This window comes from Siniperca chuatsi, linkage group LG1 (assembly GCF_020085105.1).
Source record: "Siniperca chuatsi isolate FFG_IHB_CAS linkage group LG1, ASM2008510v1, whole genome shotgun sequence".
Taxonomy (NCBI): domain Eukaryota; kingdom Metazoa; phylum Chordata; class Actinopteri; order Centrarchiformes; family Sinipercidae; genus Siniperca; species Siniperca chuatsi.
Window position 1 is genome coordinate 16,172,631 of NC_058042.1, and position 25,096 is coordinate 16,197,726.

General features: G+C 39.9%; 1 protein-coding gene across 4 annotated transcripts in view; it reads right to left on the bottom strand.

The window, feature by feature from the left end:
* Nucleotides 1-100: 100 nt before the first annotated feature.
* dennd2b (DENN domain containing 2B) overlaps nt 101-25,096 on the bottom strand; it is a 51,597-nt gene continuing 26,601 nt past the window's right edge. For all 4 annotated transcript variants that reach the window (XM_044193627.1, XM_044193620.1, XM_044193638.1 and 1 more), the window contains 16 exons: nt 22,954-23,075; nt 21,605-21,820; nt 21,108-21,204; nt 20,889-20,933; nt 20,237-20,421; nt 18,991-19,100; nt 18,522-18,591; nt 16,430-16,507; nt 15,074-15,214; nt 14,763-14,911; nt 5,600-5,777; nt 4,009-4,050; nt 3,190-3,301; nt 1,350-1,589; nt 958-1,044; nt 101-617 (listed from right to left, as the gene is read on the bottom strand). In XM_044193627.1, coding sequence (XP_044049562.1) covers nt 583-617; nt 958-1,044; nt 1,350-1,589; nt 3,190-3,301; nt 4,009-4,050; nt 5,600-5,777; nt 14,763-14,911; nt 15,074-15,214; nt 16,430-16,507; nt 18,522-18,591; nt 18,991-19,100; nt 20,237-20,421; nt 20,889-20,933; nt 21,108-21,204; nt 21,605-21,820; nt 22,954-23,075 — 1,907 coding nt within the window. In that variant the 3' untranslated portion in view covers nt 101-582. The remainder of the gene's footprint in view (nt 618-957; nt 1,045-1,349; nt 1,590-3,189; nt 3,302-4,008; nt 4,051-5,599; nt 5,778-14,762; nt 14,912-15,073; nt 15,215-16,429; nt 16,508-18,521; nt 18,592-18,990; nt 19,101-20,236; nt 20,422-20,888; nt 20,934-21,107; nt 21,205-21,604; nt 21,821-22,953; nt 23,076-25,096) is intronic.

Consider the following 25,096-nt stretch of genomic DNA (forward strand, 5'->3'; position numbering starts at 1 on the left):
AGATGAGTCAATATCATAGATCTGAACTTTAACCAACATTCAACAACAAAAATATTGAACATGCATATTATTAGTGAACTCAATACTGTACACTCAGGCATTTGAAGCATTTTAACTACCATTTTTTAATAAAAGATTGCAAAAGACTCTATGAAGAGTTACAATCATTTTCTTCATTGTCTTGATGCATTTACAGTTTTCGAATAGGTTTTACACTCCTTAAACAGAGGACAACACTGTCGTGAAATAATGCAAAATGAAAACATATGAATTGTACATCTATGCCCATGTCAAGACACACACACACACACTCTGATAACACTCTTCACAAGCACACCTGGACATCAGTGGTTACTCTACGGCTCACTCGCTGTGTACCGTCCTGCTATCACTATCTCATAAGGTACTATAAACATACACTGAAGAGTATCACAGCCAGCTTACAGTGAAATAATATGTACATGTTTACATAAAAAAACAAAAGACAAAAGACAAAAAAAGTGAGAATCATCATAATGCAGAGACTTGAGACATCAGGTCTTCAATTTGTTGTATGACTGAAAACAGGAGGATGATCTCCCCTCAGTTCTTTTTGTGGAGAAACTTCATTTTACTTCCTGAAAACAGTTCAAACAAATCCATTAAAACATGTAAAATGCACAACATCTGCGAGGTTAAATTTAATTTAAAGTTATTATACAGCATATGGGGATTAAGCCAGACTGAGATTACATAAAGTTTGATCTGATTTAACCCCTGTTTTCCTCCTTCAGCAGATGAATGTGAAAACAGCCTTCTAGTCAGGTAAAGATAATCAAAATACATTTTTGGCCTTAATATGAACTATTGAAATACTTGAAATTTCCCTTGAAGGATGTTATGCAGCCTGATTTTAAAACTGTTAAACATTTGTTTAATCAAAAGTCTATAGCTTTGTGAGTCTGCTGCAGGACTCACCAAGGCCTTTCAGAAACTTGTTGACTCCACTCTGCTCTGTGTCTGGCAGCTCCTCCAGATACTGATCCACCCTCTGCTCAAACAGACCTGTCAACAGGACAATACAAGAGATAAAAAACACAACATGAAACATCTCATCTCAGTATTGCAGGAAGTTACAATTTAATTTGTCTGCCAAGGAGCACAGTGATGTGGTGTGAAAACATGCTGATGATAACTTTCAGCCACTAGAGATCAGTATTACTGCAGTTCCTCCTCCTGCACAGTTAGTATTAGAGTTAGTACAGGGGTGGAAATCCATAGAGAAAAGTGTGCAGACTTTCCATTAAAACTTTTAAGGAAGAAAGAGGACATTCATGGAAACAACTGACACTCAGGGAAGGACAGTATACCTTTAGCACGGGTCTTCCTCAGCTCCCGATCCTGAATGAACCCTGCAAACATCTGAGACTCCATGAAGACACCCAGGAAACGACGGATGCTTTTAGACGCCACAGACTTGCGGAAGGCCTCTCTTTGGAAAATGCGCTCTCCGCGCTCATTCTGAGCGATAAACAGGGAGTAATGGCCGATGGTCTCCAGGAAGAAGCGGATGAAGGCCTCTGACACCAGGCTGTTCAAGGAGTTATACTCTGTAGACACAAAGGAGAAGCACTTAGTTCAGTTACTCACATCACTTACATCAGTATTCATAATAAAGTAATAAAACAGACATGTCACACAGTATGGCATTTTGACATTTTCCAAGAGATGGTCAGATAGTTCTTGAAAAAGAAGCCTGAGAGCAGTCAAAGGCAGATTAAAGTAGAATACATGGTTTGGCTCAATGCTTACAGCCACATAAGTAATAAAATGTACCCACAACTATTGTTAACTGTGTGGAGATTGAGGGACGTATCCCATAATGCTCTGTCAAATCAGCCTGAATCTAATTAACCACAAAATAAGAAATAATAATAATGTGGTTGCCTCTTTAGTACTTCACTAGTGTTGTCAGTATGCCAAAAGTATAGAACTACTGGAAAATCTGAGCAAGCATTGACCTTCATGACTAGAGAAAAGATTGTGAACGTTACAACTCTGAAGGTTCTGATGAAGAAACTCTGCAAGAATCTGAACTGAAGCTGAAGGGACTCTGAAAAAGAAATCTACAAGAATGAAATGCTAAGACACTCGATCAATATTACAGGGAAAAAAACAACCAGAACGGTAACTGTGAGGCCTTACCAAGAGACAATCTCAACATGACTTTCTGCATTCCCTTACATTATTGTTGCCGCTTGTTATTTTCCTCTCACATTAGTTCTTTTGTACAGTAAATCTTAGGTGTCATGGCCGGCCTGTAGGCCCAGAACACTGTCTAAATATTACGAGGTACTTTAAGAGGAGGAAATTGTTGTGTGTAGTAGTATTATGTAAAGCCAAGTTTATATCTTAATCTATTTAATCTCACAGACTGCAGATTGCACAAGTGTCTTGCTTTGGTTTGCACATTAGCGAGAACAGATTGTGATTGACATGCAGCAGATGTAACGCAACCACAGACGGTGTTAGCTGTAGGTTTGATTTTGGAGAAGAATGTGGAAAGCAGCGACAGAAAGTCTGTCCAGTGTAAGGTCTTTTCCTGATTAATGCAACGATCTGAAACAGTGCGCATGTCGTTGAAAAAACAGGTTTTCTTTATTGTTGTCTTGTCTTGAATGTTCATATTCCTGTCTTGCCTGCATCTTTTGTTTTGAAAAGTGCTTGACAAATAAACCTATTACTGGTCCCCTGGGATAAACTGTTAAAAATCCTAATTCCCATATTGGGAGTTGAACCCAGGCCGCCTGCGTGAAAGCCAGGAATCCTAACTGCTCGACTATATGGGAGATATGCACGGCATGATGAAGTCTGTTTGACTGTTGATTTTTCCCCCCTTCTCATAGTTATACAACTTTGGTTGTTTCGGGGGGGGGGGGTTTACCACCACATTAGAATATGTGGACCCTAATGAACCATCTGTGGAACACATGAAAAGTAAGCGTAATCAGTCAGCTTGACACATACCTTTCATCATCAGAAACATTACGTTATCTCACTCACTGAGTCTTTTTGACTCATTGTCATGATTAGTTTCTACAGAGGACGTTATCTTGAATGAGTTTCACAGAGATGTGGATGTGGATGTTGTTTTAATTAACGAGGAAAACATCTGTCTTGGTTGGGAGGGATGATTTGTCACTTATTCACCTTCATCTGACTCACTGTCAGAGTCCTGATTGATGATGTCATTCCTCTGCTCCAGCGCTTGCTCAAGAGCTGCCTGAAGTTTCCGCGGCAACAGCGAGGCCTCGTCGTCCATCTATAAACAACCGAAAACACCAGTGATAAACAACAATGTTTGGAGAGTACCTTTCAAAGGCGCAGACTTAAAACAGAGAACCACATATTTTACAACCCTGTTTAAAGCGAGACCATGTAACTTTTGAAAGAAGAAAAAACACAATCTTCCTCTGTACAAAGTTGAATTCATAAACAATAAAACACACTCTCACTCAACTCAATACATTCAGGGGTTTTGCTGCTTCAGTCTTACTTGGTCTGGTATGACGATGATGGCTAATATTTGCTAGCTTTAGTTAGAAAACCTCAAATAAATATTGCTGCTGTGAACATACGTTACTGAGACAGTTTTCTGACTTTCTGACTTTTGCTATTGCTACATTTTAGCATATCACAGAGAAACATATTAATGGTTTTATCACGAAAGTGAATAAATGAGAATTAAACACAACATACAGGAGACACATTTGTTTTTTTATGCTTGTGGCCCCATTACAATTTCCCTTATGATGTTTTTTTCCCCTGCATTTTTGCCCTTATTACAAGCATGGATGAAATGCATCACAGGTCCTAGGCCGAGGACATTGAGAAAGTGACTCAAGAAAATCTTGGGAAATGAAGGGAAATTGCCATTATTTTGCAACTGCCACTTGTGGCCACAGTGAAAAAATTGACCCAAAAGCAAGACTATATAACTTCTGCTGAACAGTAAGTTCATAGACTAACCTGTCGGATGAATCGGTCAGCTCCCAGGTCAACCATTAAAGCCTGAGAAAAGGAAAAGAAGAGCGCATGATTATTCAGAACTAATTAAAAAAACTGTGAACCCCCTTTTATTATCTCTGACAAGTAGAACTGTTTATTCCACCTGCAGTGGAAACGTACATTTGCTTTCCGCAAAACACAATCTGTAAAATAAATAACCATCACCTTCAAAGAAGCTACAGCACAAAAAATTTTGATATAAAACACATTTGTTAAAGAAGACTGTTTTCATGAGTCAATCAGCAACAGGAAGAGTGATGTAAACAGACAGCAGATGTTGTTGACAGCCCATTAACAGGTCGGTGTTAACTGTGACTTTTCACATTGTCTTTTCACATTAATCTCTACTCAGTCTGAGAGAGATATGTAGATGTAGCCAATGCTGAGACAAAACTATTTAACAATTTTCATTAGCAACCCAGGTGCAAACCTAATACCTGTATAACAAATTAAGAACACTGCTTCGCTGGGCTTCTTCTGCCAAAATATTTACTGTGAGCCAAAGCTAGAATAAGAAGGATGCCAGAGATCTTTGGCTGGTGTTGCCCTGACACTGGCTCTGTGCCGGCTGCCCATACCACAACTACTTCAGGTCACACTTCATAGGCTTGTGAAAAAAGTCATGGCTTGACTTTCAATATAGATCTTTTCAGGTAAACAAGAGAATTGATTAACAAGAATATAGCGGATATGAGTGTTGCCACATGGCACTTTCTCAGAGAATTAGTTTTGTTGTAGGGCTGCAACTAACCATTATTTACAGTCATCGATTAATCAACAAATTATTTTCTTGATCAATCAATTCATAGAGATATTCAGTTTATTGTCATAGAAGAGTAAGAAAACCTGAAAACATTCACATTTGAGAAGCTGGAACCAGGGAATTTCTGCCATTTTTGCTTAAATAACTTCTCAATTGATTTTGCAATTTAAAAAAAATATTGCCGATTAATTTTCTGCCGATCAACTAATCGATTAATCAACTAATTGTTGCAACTCATTTAAAACATTCAAAGTGTTTGCTCAATCAATGACCAACAAAAAAATCACATTTTATAACCTAAGATGTGAACTAAAAAAAAAAAATTGTTTTTCTTAATTAAAGCTGCACTAATCAATATTTTTATAGAAATGTTGTGTTTACAGCTTGTTCCGCTGCCCCCAAGTGGCTAAACAAACAATTAATGCACCTTTAAGTTGTCTAAAAATGTGACCTCAGTTTTGAAACCTTTCCTTTGGTTGGAAGTCACCTGGCTGGTTCCTTAATATAATAAAGACTAGAGGTAGAGGAGGTCAAACAGACACAGCAACAGTCAGCCAATTTATAACAGAATTACTCTGAATCTGTATTGTTGTAATTTATCAGCCAAGACACTAATATCCACTATTCCAAGAAACAGGCTTCAATCACAGAAAGTCTAGAACAAAGAGACAGAACAATCAGGGACATCTAAATGAAAAATGTAGGAGACATCAGTCTGAAATATAAAATTCAGAGTCTGGAAAAGAAACTGCACTCAGAGGTAGACAGTCAGAGAGACAGCGAACTCACCTCTTCCACAGGCAACTCCTTGAGTTTCGGCAAAGAGCTGGACAGCAGCCCCACCAGGAAGGGAGTGGGACAGCAAACAATATCCAACATGGAGCCTGGCAGCACGGGGATGAAGGTGTGTTGCCAGGAGAAGGGGTAGAGCAGCGCCACCACTGCATGCACACAGCTGGACAGGGTACTGATGATGGGAAACAAAAAAAAAGAAAAAGACATACACCATCAATCACACTCACACAACAACACCCTGCAGAGGCCACACCAGATTAAACTGAACACAATCATAACAGGGCAGATGTTTCACTAGATAATGAAAAACTTGTATTTTCCAGACTGAAAGGGTAGCGGTGGTTTATGTGGTAACAACATTTTCCTAAAAATACATACTGCAGTCATGAACTTTTGTAAAGTAGAAAAAAAAATTATATTGCTCCTTCAAAATGTTTAAATCATTATCATTATCATTAACTGGGCTACATACTGAACTATAAGAGCATAAATAGTATATTTCTATCGCTAAGCTCTTTTCCCAGGTTAAATGACTACTTGATCCTCTTTTCCTTGAAACAGTTACTTTTATGAGGCATAACAGCACAGCTATGTGCTCAGGCTTTGACACTTTACTCTATCTGCAGCTCATCATCTTTTGCACTTTCCACTTCTCCCTCTTTTAGTTTAACACCATCTACTACAAACCATAATGAGGAAGGGTGAGCCCAGTAAAATGTATTATTGTGACATTACTCTACTTTGTCTGCAGGGGTGGCGTGACTCTGACATGTTGCTATAGTTAAGCTGGAGGCTTGTTGACGCAATACCAAAAAGCAGCAATTCGGTTTAACTCCAACAGCTGTGGTATAAAATCGAGATCACAAATAGCAGCCCGTCTTTCTCACGATCCGTCGCTTGTTGACAGTGGCTGACCCTCCTCCCTTCTGTCCTCTGCATACTGTCGAATCCATGTACACAAAGACAGTGAAAATAAACTGTGGGTCCAATCATACACACACACACACACAGCGAAGCACTAAATCAGTATGGATCAAGAACAAGACCGGGGATCAAACATGGTATGCAAGCGCACCCCACTTGAGCTATATACACTTTTAATGAGGAATGTTTTCCATGGTCGCTCTCATCAACAGCAGACAGAACATCCAAGTAAACAGAAGTTACTCTCTTTTACGTGACCTCATTCACACTGAGTTTCAGCTTCAGCCCAAAGAAACTTTAACTACTTTTTGGAGCAACATATAAAGAACAGAGATTGATTAGTATAATCAATTTGCTGAGATGAATGACACACTAACACAAACTTTTCCACTCCATTCATTCAGGCTACATGTTTGCCACAGGCCTTTTTGTCTTAACTTCCCATGGGTCAAATTGCCAAGATTAAAATGTGTTTTCTTGACAGGGTAAAATAGAATTACACCAGTGAAAACCCAAAGGCTAGAATAACCACAGTGTTCAGTCTTTTTAGGCCTTTTCCAGTTCACTCATGACATGAAGCACTTGCAGCTTTGCTTTGGCCAGTCTGATTTCCATTTGCCTGAGGAGGGCTTGATAATTCCTAACAGATCCCGTCTCCTGGGTTTGACGAGTTCCAACAGGGAGTGATGGGGCACAGATCTCAGAAAACCTTCGCCACAGGCTACACACGGCCCAACACACCACTGATACCAAAAAGGATCAATTACACTCATTCCCCAACCACACACTCTTGGGAGAAGATGAACTTGCAATGAAAACACTCTGCACTACCAGAGGTTGCCACTCAACTCTGGAAAGAGAGAGGGACATTCCTGTTAGATCCAGACCAAAACTTCAGACCCTCAGACCACACGTGTGTCGTAAAAAAGAAGAAAATGCTCTCTGGTCTCCAGGTCCACTAATAGTAACAAAATATAATAATAATAATATAATAATGAACATCTCGAATGAAATATTTTAATTAGTGCAAGCAGAGGGAAATTTTAGAAAAACCTTTTTCTCTTTTCAGTTTGATGATGCTTTATTATTTTGGCTTTGTATATGTAGATAAGTATCGAGGTTGTATTGTGGTTGTATCAAATTGGATTATGTTGTAGGTTGGTTTTTAGCCATGCCAGAGGAGTGGCTCTAGGGATGGAAATGTTGATCTGTTAGTTGGTCAGTCGGTCCACCACTTTGGTTGAGACGGAAATATTTTAGCAACTACTGGATGGCTTGCCATTAAATCTTCTTCTGCTCTTTGGTTTATGACCAAATAATAATAATAATGATAATAAACTTTATTTACATAGCACCTTTCCAAAACAAGGTTTACAAGGTGCTTTACAGGGTAAAAACAACAAACAACAGCCTCAGCTGTACTTTGTGTTTAGTGCTAACTAGCAAATGTTAGCATGCTAACATGTTAAACTTAGATGGCAAACACGGTAAACATTAGCATTTTAGCATTGTCATTGTGAGCATGTTAGCATGCTGATGCTTACAGCCTCACAGAGCCACTGGCATGGCTGGTTATTTTGTTGCCCTCATACAAGAGAAGGTCAAAGTTAATCTTCTGTCTGGCTTGCATGGCATTTTTACTAACCTTTCAGGCTACAATAGCCTCTGAAGGAACACAGCTGATTTTGACTGATTTGTACCCAAAACAACAAGCTATGTGTGGATTGGTTGGAAAATAAGACTTATACCTCATACCAAGTTGATACAAGGTTTGTGAGACAGAACCTTTTAAATGTTAAACCCCCAAATTTTCCTTGTAAAAATGACACCACACAAGCATAAACTAAGATTCAAAGATTGATGTGATTCATTTAAATCTGATTACACACTTAAAAGTCATATAAATTTATGATTCCATTCTCAGGAAAAGAGAGAAGAGGTGAGGTCTGTGCAGAGTTGTTATGTGCTGAGGTTTGGGAGCTAATCCTGACATATTAGCTCTCGTAGGTCTGCCAGGCCTGGTTTAGTGTGTGTGAGGCTGAACTGGCAAATACTCCAGGAAACATGGGATCGAGAGGCTTAATCTGTGAAGCCCAAAGGAGGAGGGAAAATTTCAGTGTCCGAGACAGAGAGAGGGAGGGAGACAAAAGCCTGTATCACCACATGCTTCACAGCACTACTAAAGCACTACACTGTGTCTACCAATCCTGGCATGGCTAAGACTGATTCCATAGACAGAGGACAAAGAGGACTAGACTGAGAGCAAACTGAACCACAGCTGTCAGACAACAGCTGTGCTGCAAAGCTCCGCAAAACCATTCTTCAATGTTGAAGCTCTTCCCAAGCTCATAATAACACCTAGAAATCATATAAAGATGCAGCAGAGCACATATAGACCTATATGATTCCTATGACAAGCTGCACATGGTGTATTTTTATCCTCTACCAGAATGTTCTCTGCTCCCTTAGTCCCCAAATGGTTTTCCTTCACTTCCTGTCTTTAAGGATCTCTCCGGCTCAACAGAAGGCAACAGCAGAAGCCATTTTACAATGAGAAATGTCTTCCCGATGGAAAACTCTATACATGTTCTTATTTAAACCACAATAACATCTGAGTTTGATCAGCGCTGTCTAGAGAGCAGATGAATGTGTGCAGGTGTTTGTGTATATGAGCGTCTACATGTGTATGTCTACATGTGGGTGTAAACATTCACGAGAACGCCACTGATGTAAAAATCAGCTGGTCAGGCTTTGGTAATGGCCAAGTCTTTCTCGACTCTTTGAAAAACAGAAACATTTCACATGTTTACAGTGTGTGGATTTCACTTTACCTCTGAGTTAAATACCACATGGGAAACTGGTTAAGTTGTTAAAAGCAGTTTTGGCTTCATACCAGCTCTGCAGAGCGTGTTACAGAAAGTGTTTGACAATAATGGAGGACTAAATGAAATGAGTATGATGCCATACTCATCGATTAGAAAAATGCGAGGAGCAGTGGTAATAATTCTATCTGTCTGAGGATTACAGTCACCATTGATCATAACACTGCAGCTGCAAAACGTGTTGCTCTACATACGTCCAACTCACTTTCAGACCGCTGGATTATTCCAAAAATAAGAAAAGGACACCACAAACTCAACTTACATAGGATACTTCACATTGTACTTTTTATCTGCAGTTTAAATACCAGTTTTGCGTTTGCTATTGGCACAGATGGGGACCAAAATTAACAGCATTAAAGGGAAACCAGAGAGTGTCTATGCAGAAACCCAAGCAGCCTCCCGTACCACACAAAAATGAGCTTGATTAATTCACCATAGCTTTAAGAAGACATTGTTTAGTTTCCCTCCCCTTATAGTCTCCTCACTTTTTACTCTTTCCCTCTCTCTTCCTCTCAAACATAGATTTCTCATCTTTCATTATATTTCTTAATCCAGATTGGTCTTGCCACCAGTGACCCTTCTCCTCCACACTGCAAACCCTCTGCCTTGCTAAATGACTTTCAGGCCCTTTCACTGTGCACTTTAAAGGACACAATGGCCAAATTAAAGCCCTCATTGAGTCCTTCAGATTGTATGCCTGCCAGATTTCTTAAAGAGGTTTTTAACAGTGGTTCCATTATTTTATCGATTGTAAATAGCTCTCTGTCCACTGGCTGTGTTCCTTCTTGCCTTAAGCACGCAGTAGTGCAATTATAGACCCATTTCTAAATTTCCATTTTCAAGTTTTAAAGAAGACTGTTTACTTAAAGTTGACTTCTTTTATGAATACTTGTGATATCTTTGACAAATTTCAATCAGGTTCCCGTACATGTCATAGCACCGAATCTGCTCTCATCAAAGTGACAAACAACCTTTTACCTACAGCTGATGCTGGTGATTGCTCAATTTTAATTCTTCTGGATTTGAGCTCGGCATTTGATACTGTGGATCACTCCATCCTACTGGACCAACATTGAAAAGTGGGTAGGTATCAGGGACCCTGCTCTAAACTGGTTAAAATCCTATCTATCAAACAGAACTTTCTCAGTGTTCATGGTATTGCCTCCTCTTCAGTGGCCCCTCTGACCTGTAGTGTTCCCCAAGGGTCCATCCTTGGCCCCTTGTTGTTCTGTATATACATGCTGGCACTGGAACAGATCATAAATAAACACAAAATCCAGTACCATTGTTATGCAGATGACACACAAATGTATGTCTGTAACATCCCGTTAATCCTGCCCTTGTGTTTCCTGTTTTATTTTGAAAGACTAACCTCTCCTGTCATTTCAGTTCCTGCACTGTGTCTCTCCTGCCACTAATCACCCACACCTGTGCCCTATTACCTGCCCCTGGGTTCTTCCTCAGCCAACCCCTTATATATACTTCCTGTGTTTACTGCTCTTTGCCAGATTGTCTTTGTTCTACCCTGTGTGTTTGTATCTTTGGACTTTGCCTTGTTCCTTGGATTATTGGATTTTGCCTGCTCCCTGTCTGATTTGTTTGCTTTTCTCGGACTGACTTCCCATGTATGACTGCCTGGCTCATCAGTAAAGACTGCCTTTTTGAACTTTACTTTGTTTCCTGTGCTTTTCCCTGCTTCTGAGTCCCTGTTCTAACCAGAGTCATTACAATGCCCCATTAAAAAACAGTAATGAAGGCAGTTTAATCATCTTTTATCCTGTCTGTCAGAAATAAAGTGCTGGATGTCCCAAAACCTTCTCCAGCTATATGAAAACTAATCAGAAATAATTCTCTTCGGCCCCCAAAAGTCCATCACTATTTTACAGAAACATCTTGGATCCCTGTATTCAAATACCAGACCCACAGCCAGAAACCTGGGTGTGATATTTGACAGTGAACTTTCATTTGAGAAACAAATTATAAATGTTGTTCGATCATGTTTTTATCAGTTAGGGAGCATCTCAAAGCTCAGGTCTTTTCTCTCTCGACCTGATCTTGAGAAGGTCATTCATGCTTTTATTTCTTCTCGGTTAGATTATTGCAATTCATTGTATTCAAGTTTGAGCCAAAAAAACATCTTGCGCCATACCAGCTGGTACAAAACGCAGCCGCTCAGCTTTTAACAAGCACTAGAAGACATGATCATATCAAACCTGTTTTAGCCTCTATTCACTGATTACCAGTTAGTTTTAGAATTGATTTTACTGATCACCTTCAAAGCACTTCATGGTTCAGCTCCTAACTACATTGCTGAATTGCTGCTCCCCTATGAGCCAGGGTGCAGCCTCAGATCCTCTGGCAGGGCTATGCTTATGCTTGTCTGGCTATTCCTGAGTCCCAGCTCAAGACTGAAGGTGACCGGGCTTTTGCAGTCAGGGCCACTCGGCTAATTCTAGCACTCCATTTTATTGCCAACATATCGTACCTGTTTTATTATTAGTAATTATCTTTATTGTTTGGAGTTTTATTTTATTTAATTGTATTTCATTATATTGCTGTATTATTTTAATTGCCTGCTTTTATTTGCCTCAGTCCTGAAATGTTTTAAAGCATTTTGTAAAAGTGCTGAAAAGTGCTGTATAAATAAAGTTTATTATTATTATTATTATTAGTTTATTATTACTTTTCTTCTTTGCTACCTCAATCGACATGTGAGACATCCACCTCCTGCAACAGAACATCTCTGCTATAAAATATTATTTCATACTTTCAGTTTGAGTATGGCAATTCTGATTAAAATATTGCAGGGAAGATGGTGGGATTCAATCATCTTAACGATGGAGTCATATCAGGGAAAGTCATTTAGATCCAATATGCAGTAACACTTTAACTGTAGGAGTCCTTCACTGCCAGGCCAAAAGATAAATTCAGACATGCACATACAATTTGGTAACCGTCCTCAACTCTAGCCCAAGGACTCACAGAGGCTGTTTACATAAGTCTGCAGCACTGACAAAACTCATTCAGCATCTGCAGGTCAATTGAGTTAAGCAATTACAGAGTGACATAGTTGATGATGAATTTATCTGATTAGGCATTCAACTTGTTATTACAGGCATCGGATGGTGAACAATCACTTTAAAAGAAATTGTCTGTGCAGACTTTCATGTAGAGGCAACAACCTCTCTGGAAAAATCAACAACGTTTTCAGTTTAATATTACAAGAGTTAAGTGAACGTAACACGCAAAAGAAGTGAACAATAGAAGAGCCCACAGAAAACTATTGCCTAACATGGCTTTCCCTCTCGCTTCCTGCTTATATTGGATATACATTTCAAGGGAAAGAAACATACATCATGTTCTGCTGGCGAGGTATTTTGGGAATGGATTATGTACCAAAGCCCCAGAGGGAGTAGACCTTTTATCATAGAAGTCATTAATGCTGCAGTGAAGTCCTGCCACTGTCACAAGAAACCAAAACACAGGAGCTCTGCATGTATGCATGCATGCTTGCACAATGAAATCCACATACACACACACGGTTTGAGCAGATCATACAGTACGCATGACTGCATAGTTAGGACACAAAATTATTTAACTCATATTTGTAATTTTCTTTTTCATAGTTATTTTAGTTTCCTGCAACTTAATTTGTAACTTGAATTTGAATGGTGGCTCACAATGACAATGCTAACGTGCTGATGTTTAGGTGGTATAATTTGTACTGTGTTCACCATCTTAGTTTTGCGTGTAAGCATGGTAACATTTGCTAATTAGCACTAAACAAAAAGTACAGCTGAGGCTGATGGGAATGTCATTAGTTTTATAGTATTTAGTAGTATTTGTAGTATTTGGTCATAAATTGAAATTTTGACCTGATGATGGTACTAGAGAAAAGTTAAGACATTGCCAAAGTCATTACAATTCACCCTGAGAGGAACATGAACGTGTATACCAAATTTCATGACAATCTATCCAATAGCTGAGACATTTCACTCATAACCACAAATGTGGTTATGAGTGAAATGTCTCAATTTGGTTCATTAAAGTCAGGGAACCATGAATAAATGCACCTTGATACACAAAAAATTATGTCTGAAAACCCACAGTATTTCATTCATCATGAGTTATCACGTGAATCCACCCAATGATTCCTTGATGTTATCACCTCTAGTAAGAGACTGATTTTCTCGAGGGACACAGAGAGTGCTGTAGCTCATACGTAGGGAGTGAACATGGCATCATAAGTCAAACAGTGACAGTCGAACCAGAGATCACAGAGGGCAGAGTCGCGCACACAGGAAGTGCATTCCTTCTCCTCACAGTCACTGCCCCCACTGATGTTTGTTTAAACTGGGCTTTGATACATGGAGAGATAACTTCTCCACTCAAATCTCCTTCCACTCCACCCTCGCCTCCAATTCTCCCCTCTCTTTTCTGTAACAAGAGGACAGACTGGGACACTGAGTCCTTGGAGACTCTTTGCATGTTATCAGCCCCACCCTATTCTCCTCTGGCAGTAACTCTTATTGGTGTGACCCACTTTACTTCTGTTATCAAAACTGGTATCTGACAGACTGACTAGCTAACTGACTGACCTGTTGCTTGACTTTCTGATACTAATTAATACATAATAATCAAACAGTTCCACATATGGTGCAACTGTTAAGCCCGAGCTGACAAAACTACAGCATAATGCTACTATCATGTGCCTGTGTGTGTAGAAAGGTTGTTGCAATTGTGCCATCATCAGCCAGGATTATATGGACAGGCTGAGGAACACAAGTTGACTGTCTAGCTGGCAGTCTGAAAAGTTTTTGGAAGAGATATTTCTCAGTTTCGGATGACCAGGAGGAATGGAAAACTACAACAGTGCGCCTGGACAGGTAAAACAAAGCCACTGGAGCACAACTAACAGACCTAAATATGTCCTTTGACCATCTGTCTGATCATAATATTTGTAGTCACATGAGATGCCAACTAACTTTCTAACTATTTCTTTTGTATTAAAACTTAAAACAAACCTAAAAGAAGAAGAATGAATACATTTAAATAAATTTTCAATCCCTGGGCCTGGGCAATCTTATATTACAACAAAAATGTAGGAAATTATCTATTCCATGGCATTATCATCTCTTGATAAAAAAAACAATTTTTGTTTTGGCCATGTTACTATAAAATATGTACAAAGGCTCAGACTAAGCAAAAGTCACAGGCCAAATCTCTCACACTGCAAGAGGAAAAAGATAGGTGACAGGGCAAGGAAGCATAAATGGCTTTCTTTCATTTAATGCTGTTTTGGAGATGATGGTCTCACTACAGAGGGACTAAGACTAATCGTGGAGACTGACCTGAGTTTATCAGCCACAAAGATGACTCTACGCTCCAGCAGCAGCGAGGCAAAGACTCGTATCACCTGCCGGACACTGAGGCAACTGAACAGACTGTCAAAGTCCACGTGCTCCAGTCTAGAGTCGGTGGGCCGCCTCAGCTCGATGACCTGAATGACCACAAAAAATGTGAAGTTTAAGTCATCACAATTTGTGGATCTAATTAACTAAGAAGATTTTCTTTAACACAAATGCTTCTGAAAATTATTTGGGCATAATTAAAGTAGTGAAAGAGAAAAACAGTTGTGTTCTGCTTTGTCAGCAGCTCTGACCTCATTTCCTGCACCGGGCAGAAAGGTCTTAACTTTGATAATCTTCCCTGGTGCAGGGAAGGGCGACTCCATCAGACTCCTCATGAAGGGGTAGACCAGGGCTGCTGAGACACCTCGCCGCCGCTCCACCTCATCCAGGATCTGAACATGGGAAGACAGAGCACAGTTTAATTAACATATTTCAACTAGTTTTAACATCAACAACACAAAAGTCTCTGGAAATCTCGATAATATGAAAGGAGCCTAGAGTTTTATCTATGTTTAATGAATAGCCAAGCAAGAAAAAAAAGTGCGCAGTCATCAAGGTTATTGACCATGGCAACAATTAATGGAAACATACTGTTATATGTTTGACTACTAGCAATTGTCTGGAACTCAGTATTCATTTTCTGTTTCTGAAAAATAGCAAATGAATTTCTTTCCATGCCTGTGTGATTGGAAAATTCCACCCAGTGTGCCTGTCTGCCTGTTTTGGTCCAAGCTGCCTCCTGTCTGGAAAGTTGATTGGAGAATCGCTTGTTTTCAAGGTCATATGATATCACCTCTCTCATCCTCTGCATCTCTCTGTCTGGCTGTCTGTCTCTGTCTCTCACACACAACTCCCTCTGAAATCAAACACTGGCTTCCTTTCCCATATACCATGAAAGCACTTGTAAAACAGATTCCTTTAGTTTTCGTCTCAGGTTTACTGCTGTAGTGTTCTTAAAATTTAAACATTTGAGGCAAAATGTAAAATATCACATGATGGAAAACTAGACAAAACTATGGTGCTAATAAACACTTTGTTCACAAATGAAATGCTAAAATTCATGGCATAGTTATTCTGCTTTAACTCAACTACAAAATACAGATTTTTCATTTCAGGTTTCAGATTTTTCATGTTTTGCCAAACCTTGGTACAGTACAGCCTTTAATCACAGCGCAGTTGCAGTCTCAAAGGGCTTCACAAGGCCCCCATTATTAAGCAATGAATATAGTGCATATTTGCACACTGTCTTTGAAATACACCATGGTATTTTATTTTCATGTCATATAGCAGCCACTTTGTTTCAACAGTCTGGACTTACTCACGTTGAATTAATAAGTAATCAGATAAGGCTGAAAAAGTCAAACAGAGTGACTGCTCTGCTCTGTGTTAGCACCACTGACACGAAAGTGAAGGAAACAATTACTCTAGGAAATCAGAAAGTAAAAAAAAGACTGAAATAAGGTTTACCAATGAACAGGCATTCAGCAGAAGGTCTGCTGAAAGTCATTTACTTCAGTTGTGAGACGGGTTAACCGCAGCTACAACCCCACACACAGTTTGCTTACTGTAGCTGCCTGTCTACAGTGCATGAGCAAGGCTGAACTCACCGTGGAGAACAAGGCAAAACAGCCCAGTCTGCTGATGACACAGTACACCTCTGGAAGGCGAGGTCCTTTCCCAGTCGGCTATAGGAGAAAGCAACAGAGACTCGTTGACACTGCTGTTAATAGACTTCATGAAGAGACACATTGAGAAATTCTGAAAATGGTCTACAAACACGTTTGAAGGGGTAGTTCAGCAATATAGCACTGCACTTCCGTAAAGTTGGGGGACAAGAGATAGACTTAAAAAAGAATGGTCAAAATCGAAAAAGCAGACACCGACATATCCTCTGTTCTCCCTCCCTGGTAACTGTTCACATCTTTCAAACACCACATCCCCAGTTTGTAACACTTTCTGCTAAAACTCTGTAGTATCCAAGCCCAAGCCGAAATAACCCTGATGACGTCATTAAGGTTACTTTTCAGGCTTTAGAAAGCTCCTCCAGAGCCACAGAAGACATTTTACATCTCTTTTCAGCCTGAATAATACTCCCCGTGACGAGTAAACTGAACTTAATGTGTGAAATCTGTAGATCAGTAACCCTTTAAAGTTTGCTGACAGGACCAGAGCAGAAAACGGTTATTCTAAAACAAATATATAAAGGGTCAGACCATGATAACACAGCCATGATCAGTAGACCATGATAATATAATATGCAGATTAGTTGTTTATATACTGTAGCTGTAACTAAGTCTTTAAATCTAGGCTGTGATCTGCGGTGAATGGATACCAACTTCCTAAACACAGGTGGTTTATCTGCTCCTGCTGATCGTATCTACCTTCCTCTGTACACTCATACACCATTATGTGCTTCGAGACACAGACACTCAAACACAAATGAACACAGGCACTCAAGAAACGCCAATCCACTTGTCCATATTAGGTATACAATTTTCTCCTCTTGTTTCTCCTCCGCTTTTCCAAATGGATGATTAAATCAACTATGTGGAGCTTGATTCAAGTCCTCAGGAATGCTCGGTTACTGCCAACGGCTGGTCAGACAGCGGGGAGGAAACAAAGTAACTGGAGGAGAGCAGCTCACCTCTTCCTCTACCTTCATTAAAATCTGCTTCTATCAAGATGAATCTCAAATCAACACAGCAGATCGAGTTTAAAGACATTTTTGTCTGGTCAAAGAATTCACAAAACGTCCGGCTGTTATCCAGCACATGCACATACACCACAGTGGTAAAGACACTCCCAGTAAACCTCTGAGAACATACACACTGTAGTACTGTAAACATACTCAGAAATACCAAACAGCAAACAAAATCACCACCACATTCACAGCATCCCACACAGCCATGCTCTCTACCCACAAGCTAAATGGGAAGCTCAACAGAAAACATCAAAGCGCTCTCCAGCCTCATTATGAAGAGGAAATGTTCCACAATGAAAAGTTAGGATTTTTCATGGTTTCCCTTTGTCTTGCCTCCCCTGAGAAACTCTCATTATATTGAATGAGTCAATCCTAACTGCATTTTTATCATAAATTATGATATTTTTTATAATATTGCTATGCACTTTATGACTACGACTGAATGTTTGCAGTATTAACACTATTAAAATAGTATGTAGTAATTGGATTTCGTTCTGTTCATTTTATAAGATACATATGTGATTGTATCAAATTCAAAATAGATTTATAATGACAGATTTACCTATGTAATATTAAACCACTTTAATGCATTTTTGTAGCAACTGAAATCACTGTTCTTAGATAGCAATGTGGTTTGAATGTTTGCTATTCCAGATGTTTCTGTTACTACTGCTTGCCATAGGTATTTCCTGGGTTAAGAAGTCCCTGTACATTCATGCTCATACTCTCATGCTGATCAGCAGCTATAATAATGAGTGGGTGAATCTTTTTTGTGTGCCTTTTTTGTGAGCATAGTGTCTTCCTTCTTATTATTTTTGTCTTTTTTGCTTTATATATATGTTCTCTTCCCTGCTGCCACAGCGGATGGTCAAGCAACACATCAATGGCCCCACAGGAAAATCGTATCACATGTTCACATGAAAAGGTCTGTCACAATAAACAGGGCTCAGCAAGGTGTGAACAGGGAGCAGAGGATGAGGGGCTGAACGGTGGCTTACCAGCAGGCGTCTGCAGTACCCAAACCTCCTGCTGCCGTCCTCTCCAGTCAACATGAAGGAGAAGGTCTCGCTGTAGCAAAAAACAAATGTATACACATGAGAATTAACACAAAGACACATACACATGTAAACAGTTGCATGTATTCATACATATAATAATCAAATACACAGAGCACAGAATAAGGACTGCACCACACCTTTGTGTTGGGTCTGGCCCAGTTTTACATTTATGCAATAGTGTAGCATCTGTAGTACACTGATAAAAGATTTTATCCTGCATGCCGGCAACAAGCATGGAGGTGTTTGAAAGATAATCATGCTGATACGTCGTGTAAATAAGCATCAACACCATAAAATGTATTATTTTTATTATTATGGATAATGCAGTTTCAAATGCTGTGCGAACACTATAATAGACCAGTTAGTAGTCATGAATTTGACACTAAATTAGGAAGATTCTCAGCCATACCTGGTGTACTCGGACACAGGACTCCAGTCTTTTGCATCTGGGAAACAGAACTGAGGAATGGCTTTGAGTCTCTGCTCTGCCTCCCTCATCTGCTTGGTGGGCCTCTCTAGCTGTGAGAGGAGAGGAGTTTCAGTCAGCTCATTCTCCTTCAGATAACTGTGTCCTCCTTTTTTAAGATCCCCATGGTGTGACCAATAAATGACCAGACTAACATTTCTCCCATACAAGGTTAAACCTTTGCCCCCTCCAGTCCTCATTAACTCCACAACAGAGTGAGTGTTTCCTCTGGCTGGCAGAGATGTACTTACTCCTAAATCTTAAATATATCTTTGAATAACTAAAAACACTTTCCTGCTACAGAAATGGATCCTGGTTATTTTGAACAGTAAACAGGCTCCCATGCTCTATGTTGTAAATCTTAATTGTCCATACAGCTTTAAATAGTCAACAACCTGCACAATCAAGTTTGAAAAGCTCACAGAAATATGGATTTTTATTTTAACTCAAACATTAAAAAATGGGCATGGGTCACCATCCTGAATAATACATCATCATCACTTTCATTATACACACTTCTGTAATCTGTGACTAAAAGCTCACACTGGGAAAACTCTGGAAAGCCTACAGTACATAATCAACTCTTGTTCTAGCCCCACTTTATCTGTGGCATTAAGATTGACATCTTCCAGACTGTCTAAATGTGACTTAACTGGATTACATTTGCTTGTGAAAACTGAAAATCAACAGTTTATCTCCATCATCATCTCCAAGATAATATTAACTGTCATTAACTATGTCAAGAAAGTCTGGAATGCTGCTGTCTGTGCTGCTGACACCTATTAGATGTGGTATGTAAGCTCTGCTGTTATCCACATGTATACATTTATTTCTTTTATTATTATTATCAAAATAAGTACTTTTTTCCAATTAACCACAAATCGACTATATTTAGCTTTAGGGCTGACCTTTCCCCAACTAATAAATGTGTTTTTTACACCTTCCTTAGTCACCTGAACAGACTAACATACTACAGCGAGTGCTTTTAAAATCTGCTGTCAATAGCACTAAACAATGATAATGATGTGGCTCTGACCCATCGTGAGCTTTGGAAAACAGTCAGCAGTGACGTATCTGTGTAGTATTTGTGATTTGTAATTCCTGAGCTAAAACACTTGTGTTAAAACCCTGGTGATGTCCTCTAATGCATCTTAGGGGATGGATTCAGTTATGACTGTCATGCTTTTACCTTGGGGAACTGGTAGGTGACCTCTGGGGAGTAGGAGTTTTTGCTGGGTTTCTTTTTTAGAGAAACAACCACAAAATACTCAAAGAGTTCTCTCTCCTGCCACTCAATGAGCTGCAGCTCCAGTGTGCGGTAGCTGGGGGCCCGTCGAAGGATGGACTGCAGTTTCAACAACCTCTGGGTGTGAGCTGAGGAGGGAAGCAAACATTAATACATACATATACTCTGTCTAAACTAAATTCACACTTTTCACACAGTTCAGTGTGTACACTTAATCTAAGGCTCACAGGATACTAACCTTCAGCCAGTCCGGAAATTAAATGTTGCTGTACGTATTGGTGTAATTCACTTTTACTGACACTACTGAAAGATTGTGTCCAAAGCAGAGAGAAAACTAACACTAAATGTCATTAGTATTCATTCCTGTCATTGAGTCTAGATGTGATAACTGTTGTATGGTCTATAATACGTGCATATGGCAAATGTTTCAGTTACAGTTCTGTGGTCTGTCCGGTCACACAGGGTCACTTGTTAAATACAAAACTGGGAGGCTGTTGCACAAGCACTGAGAAAAACAGCTCTAGGAAAAAGTTCAGAGCTGACTTATACAGTATGTAGCACCTAACCCTTGCAAATGAATGCTGTGGTCACTCACCTTTGAACCTGTCATCAGAGTCACTCTCACTCTCACTGTTGTCATCTGGAGGCAGACATGAGACAGACAAGAAGGTTTTCTACAGGTCAGAGGGCAGTTTCACAAACATGTGTTTATGTAATGAGAGGGACACAGCAAGAACTCTATGTGGGTGGCTGAGACACAAATATTTACTCACTTATCTGGTCACTGGATAAAGGGAATAAAGAGAGCCCTTACCTCTCAGAGATGTAGTCTCAACATTGGACATGGACAGCTTCTTCAGCCTCTTCTTCCCACGTTTAGTGCAGTAAATGGAGTTGATCCTCTGGACCAGCTGTAAACAGAGGAAAGAGGAAATTCTCTGTTGGGTAATCTGAAGTTTTGTTTCTTTTGATCCTAAGTATAGAAGAAGGGGGTGTACCTGGCCAAAAGTAATATTGTACTGTGCTTGAAGGGTTCCTGAAAAATAAAACTGAAAAGCTTCAAGGCGAGCTCTTGAGAAAAGGTACCACAAGATCTGAAACCAAAGTAGCAATTACACGCATTGAGGCACTGTGTTTTAAAAAACGTCTTTTCCAAACTGAGGAATTACAAGTGATCCAGAGCTGCTCTGAGTCTGACTTGGTCCCTACAGAAACATAAGCTGGTCCGAGAAGCAGGAAAGGAAAGAGAAGACAGTCAGAGCTCTGCAAGGACTTAGTGTAGGTGTTTGTGTAGGATCCAGTAGTGTGTACCTTGGGGATCCTCCAATGCCTGTGTGAGGCCAGGGTATCACTGGTGCTACAGAGGCTATCATCCAGCAGGCCACAAGATGAAGTTGATACACCCAGCTGGGGGAGAAGCAGCATTTCATCGTGGCTGTAGCGTTTGGACAACTGTGATATCCGGTGGCTATTCCTGTCACTCGGACCAGGAAGGCGAAGGGACTGGCTACTAGGTTTGGAAGGCAACTAGTCAGAGAGAAAAGAATATGGAAGGGTTAGTACTTTTCATTCATTCATTTGTAATGTTTTTATAAATAGTTATCCCAGTGCATTAATTCAAGATATTTTGAGGAAATTATGTCTTTTTCAGTTTTTTTTTCATTGTTAGTGGCGGGGTCCACCATCCCTGTGCTGGATTCGAATTGCCTGCCAAGGCACGAGGGATTTAAAGGAAATTATGTGTGCATGATATCCAACGTTACTCTTTTATCTCATTGATATCAGCCTCACTGTTTACTGTTCACTCCCTCAACATTGTATCAGAGCTGTTTAAAGTTACTGCCAAAGCAAATGAAACATTAAAAGCATTAAAAGTGTTCAACCAGAGGAACACGGAGTGGCTTTTGTGAAGCAGTCACAGGAAACGCAATGTATTTGTCTCTGAGGTTATCGCAGTTATCAAAAATGCAAACATGCACTACAAAACAGGACATGGTCATTTTCTACATTTGACACCTGATAAGTTTTAAATATTGTAGGGAGTAATCTAACAAGAAGGAGCAGCCACAGTGAGCTGTTAGATGAAGAGCTGCAGGCAACAAGCTGCACACCTACAACTCCTAAGCAAAGTAACAAACTTTGCTGTGTCCTGCTGTTGTGTGGAAAACTATTACCGTGTGCAGCATGAAATCAGATTGCTGTTGCTCATGGCATGATGGAAAAAAGCCAATTATTGACTGACTTCTTTATTACAACAACATGAGTTTGTTTGGCTGCACTATAAACAGATACAGCAGTTGCTCTTCTGTTGTGTTCCTGACAAAGTAGCTGCTCAACAAGTATTTGCTGGATTATTAAACCGCACTTGTTGTTACCACTAGTAAACATGGGTGTCTCCCCTTTCTATAGTGAGACAAGTGCTTCTGCGTTGAAGTAAGGAAGCCAAATCTGCCTTTCTGTGGAGAATCTCCAGGTCTAAACATGTCAAACTGTTTCCTGTAGTACCACAAATGAGGTGTGAGATTCTTTAAAAGATCCTGTCCAGGATTCAGCACTGACACCTAGTGAGGGATTCACCTTACCACAGGAAAACATATGTGTTATGTTTACTACAGGACAACAAATTAGTGCTGTTGATTGCAACAGGCTTATAGGCTTACCTGAGGTGGAGAGTTCAGCTTCCTGTCCATGGTGGTCCAAGATCTGTTGATCTCCAGCAGACAAGACTTCCGACCCAAACTCTTCCGCTTCAGGTCAACATCCTCATATGGGTTCTCCTTCTCTGTAGGGATGAAGTATTCAATGTAGCTCAAATATAATGTCAGCAGTAAAGCTAGCAACTGTCCATGGACAGAGGATGTTTTCAACAGAAGACAGACAAGGCTGTGGGGTCAAAAAGGGTAAACAGAGGGCAGAAAAGGGTGTCAGGGGCACAAGAGGGCTTCGCTATGGTTGGTCTGAAAAGAGATGAGTCATGAAAGGTAAGTCAAAGGTCACTCCCAGCTGGCTCAAGTGAACTCCCTTTTTCAAAACAGTGACTGTTGGCACTGGGCCCCACAGGCCCCAGTGGGCCAAGCTGAAACTTCTGGACACCACACTACTGGTGAGTCACTGTCCAGGCATGTCTGCTGTGAGAGATAAGGAGGAGGCTCATCTTCTTAGACTGTGATTCTGGCAATAAAATTGTTCAACTAATTTGACAAGTTATATTTTAATGTACAAATACGTATATAATTATAATAACCTTTGCAAAAGTAAAATATCCAGAATATCGAAATTGAAAAGATTTTAATCCCATGCCATGTGCTTAAACATATTGTGGAATTGCAAACAAGGCATAAGCAATAAGGTTTAAACTCAGACTAGGGTCTTGATTGTCAATTGATTTTAAGGACTTAAACATTCAAAAATGCAACACACTGTGTTCCAATAAGCACAGACTTTGCTACTGCTCTATAGATGTACTTCAGTCAATAAATGATAGCAGAAAAGGAAAGAAAAGGGAACATTACTGAGCACTGCACAGCTCTCACTGATGTCACCTGGCAGAGGGCCAACTTCAATAAAGAGAAAACTTGTGTAACACCACAGTCCATGTCTATTCAGACATGTGCTCTGAGAATAGCTTTTTGGCAGGGTCTGAAAAAGGTTGTGAGAAAGTGAAGAAACCACAGTGAAGAATAAAAACAGAGCCAGATGGCGTCGAAATGCATGAGGGAAACTTTTAAAAGAAAGAAAAGCAGTGTTATCTGTCAGTAGAAAGTAAAAGAACAAAAATCTACTTGGTAGCTGTGTTCCTTCTTCCTGAGTATATCAGTGGAAAACCCGATGAACTCAGCATCTCAAACAATTAAGAGTACATCTAGGATTAACCTATAGGCAGAGCTTTGTTCGATTATCTATTTTTAGGTTAATTATTGAACCTGTTTGAGGTAGAAACACACACCCCACACATACGCAGACAAATATAAACTACCTGGGCTCTTTAGAGCGTTATGTTGTGTCATACAGTAAATTAGCCTACTGGAGTGATTTTCTGTGCATCATTAAAGCTGAAGAGCAGAATAAGAGAGCTTAGTCTGACCCCACGTTGTGCTGCAACTCCATTAAACTGAAGCAATACTGTAATTAGAGCCTGCTGGGAAAATGATATGTCTGTATAGCTGCTTATGTACTGGAGGATACTAATCTGCTCCTCTGATTACAAACATCCAGATCTCTCTTGAACACACCCCAAGACACACAGTATTATGCAGGGAGTGGACACACCTCGCCTGCACACTGTGATTGTACATTTCTGTGCACACAATGGACTCCCTGGGCAGGGTGAGGCACAGAAAAAACTATAACAACAATGTCAGGATCAGCTTACCCTATAGAGTGGACGAGCTACAGTATAGTGCTCACCCATTCAGTCATAAACAGAAATGTGCATGGGATGAAAAAATAGGTTACAGTTTTGTAAGTACATTTGGCAGCACCACAAACCATACAGTGTAACTTGAATCACTCATTACATGTACCCGACAGACTCCCAGATTTACTCACAAGAGTGAGAGCAGACAACACTTGAGCAAACTACGTCAGCGAAGGTAACACAAAGCTGGGAGGTTGAACAAGACCAGGACTCTATGACACAAACAGCTGAATCATAGTGTAACTGGAGTACAGGGTGTTATTCATCTGCCTGTAAACAGATCACTCATTGGCACTCCATTTATCAACTACACTAGTCAAAAGCACTTAAAACAGTCTACCATGCAGTAGTAGTAAAACTGGAGCATAGATTACAAATGACTTGCA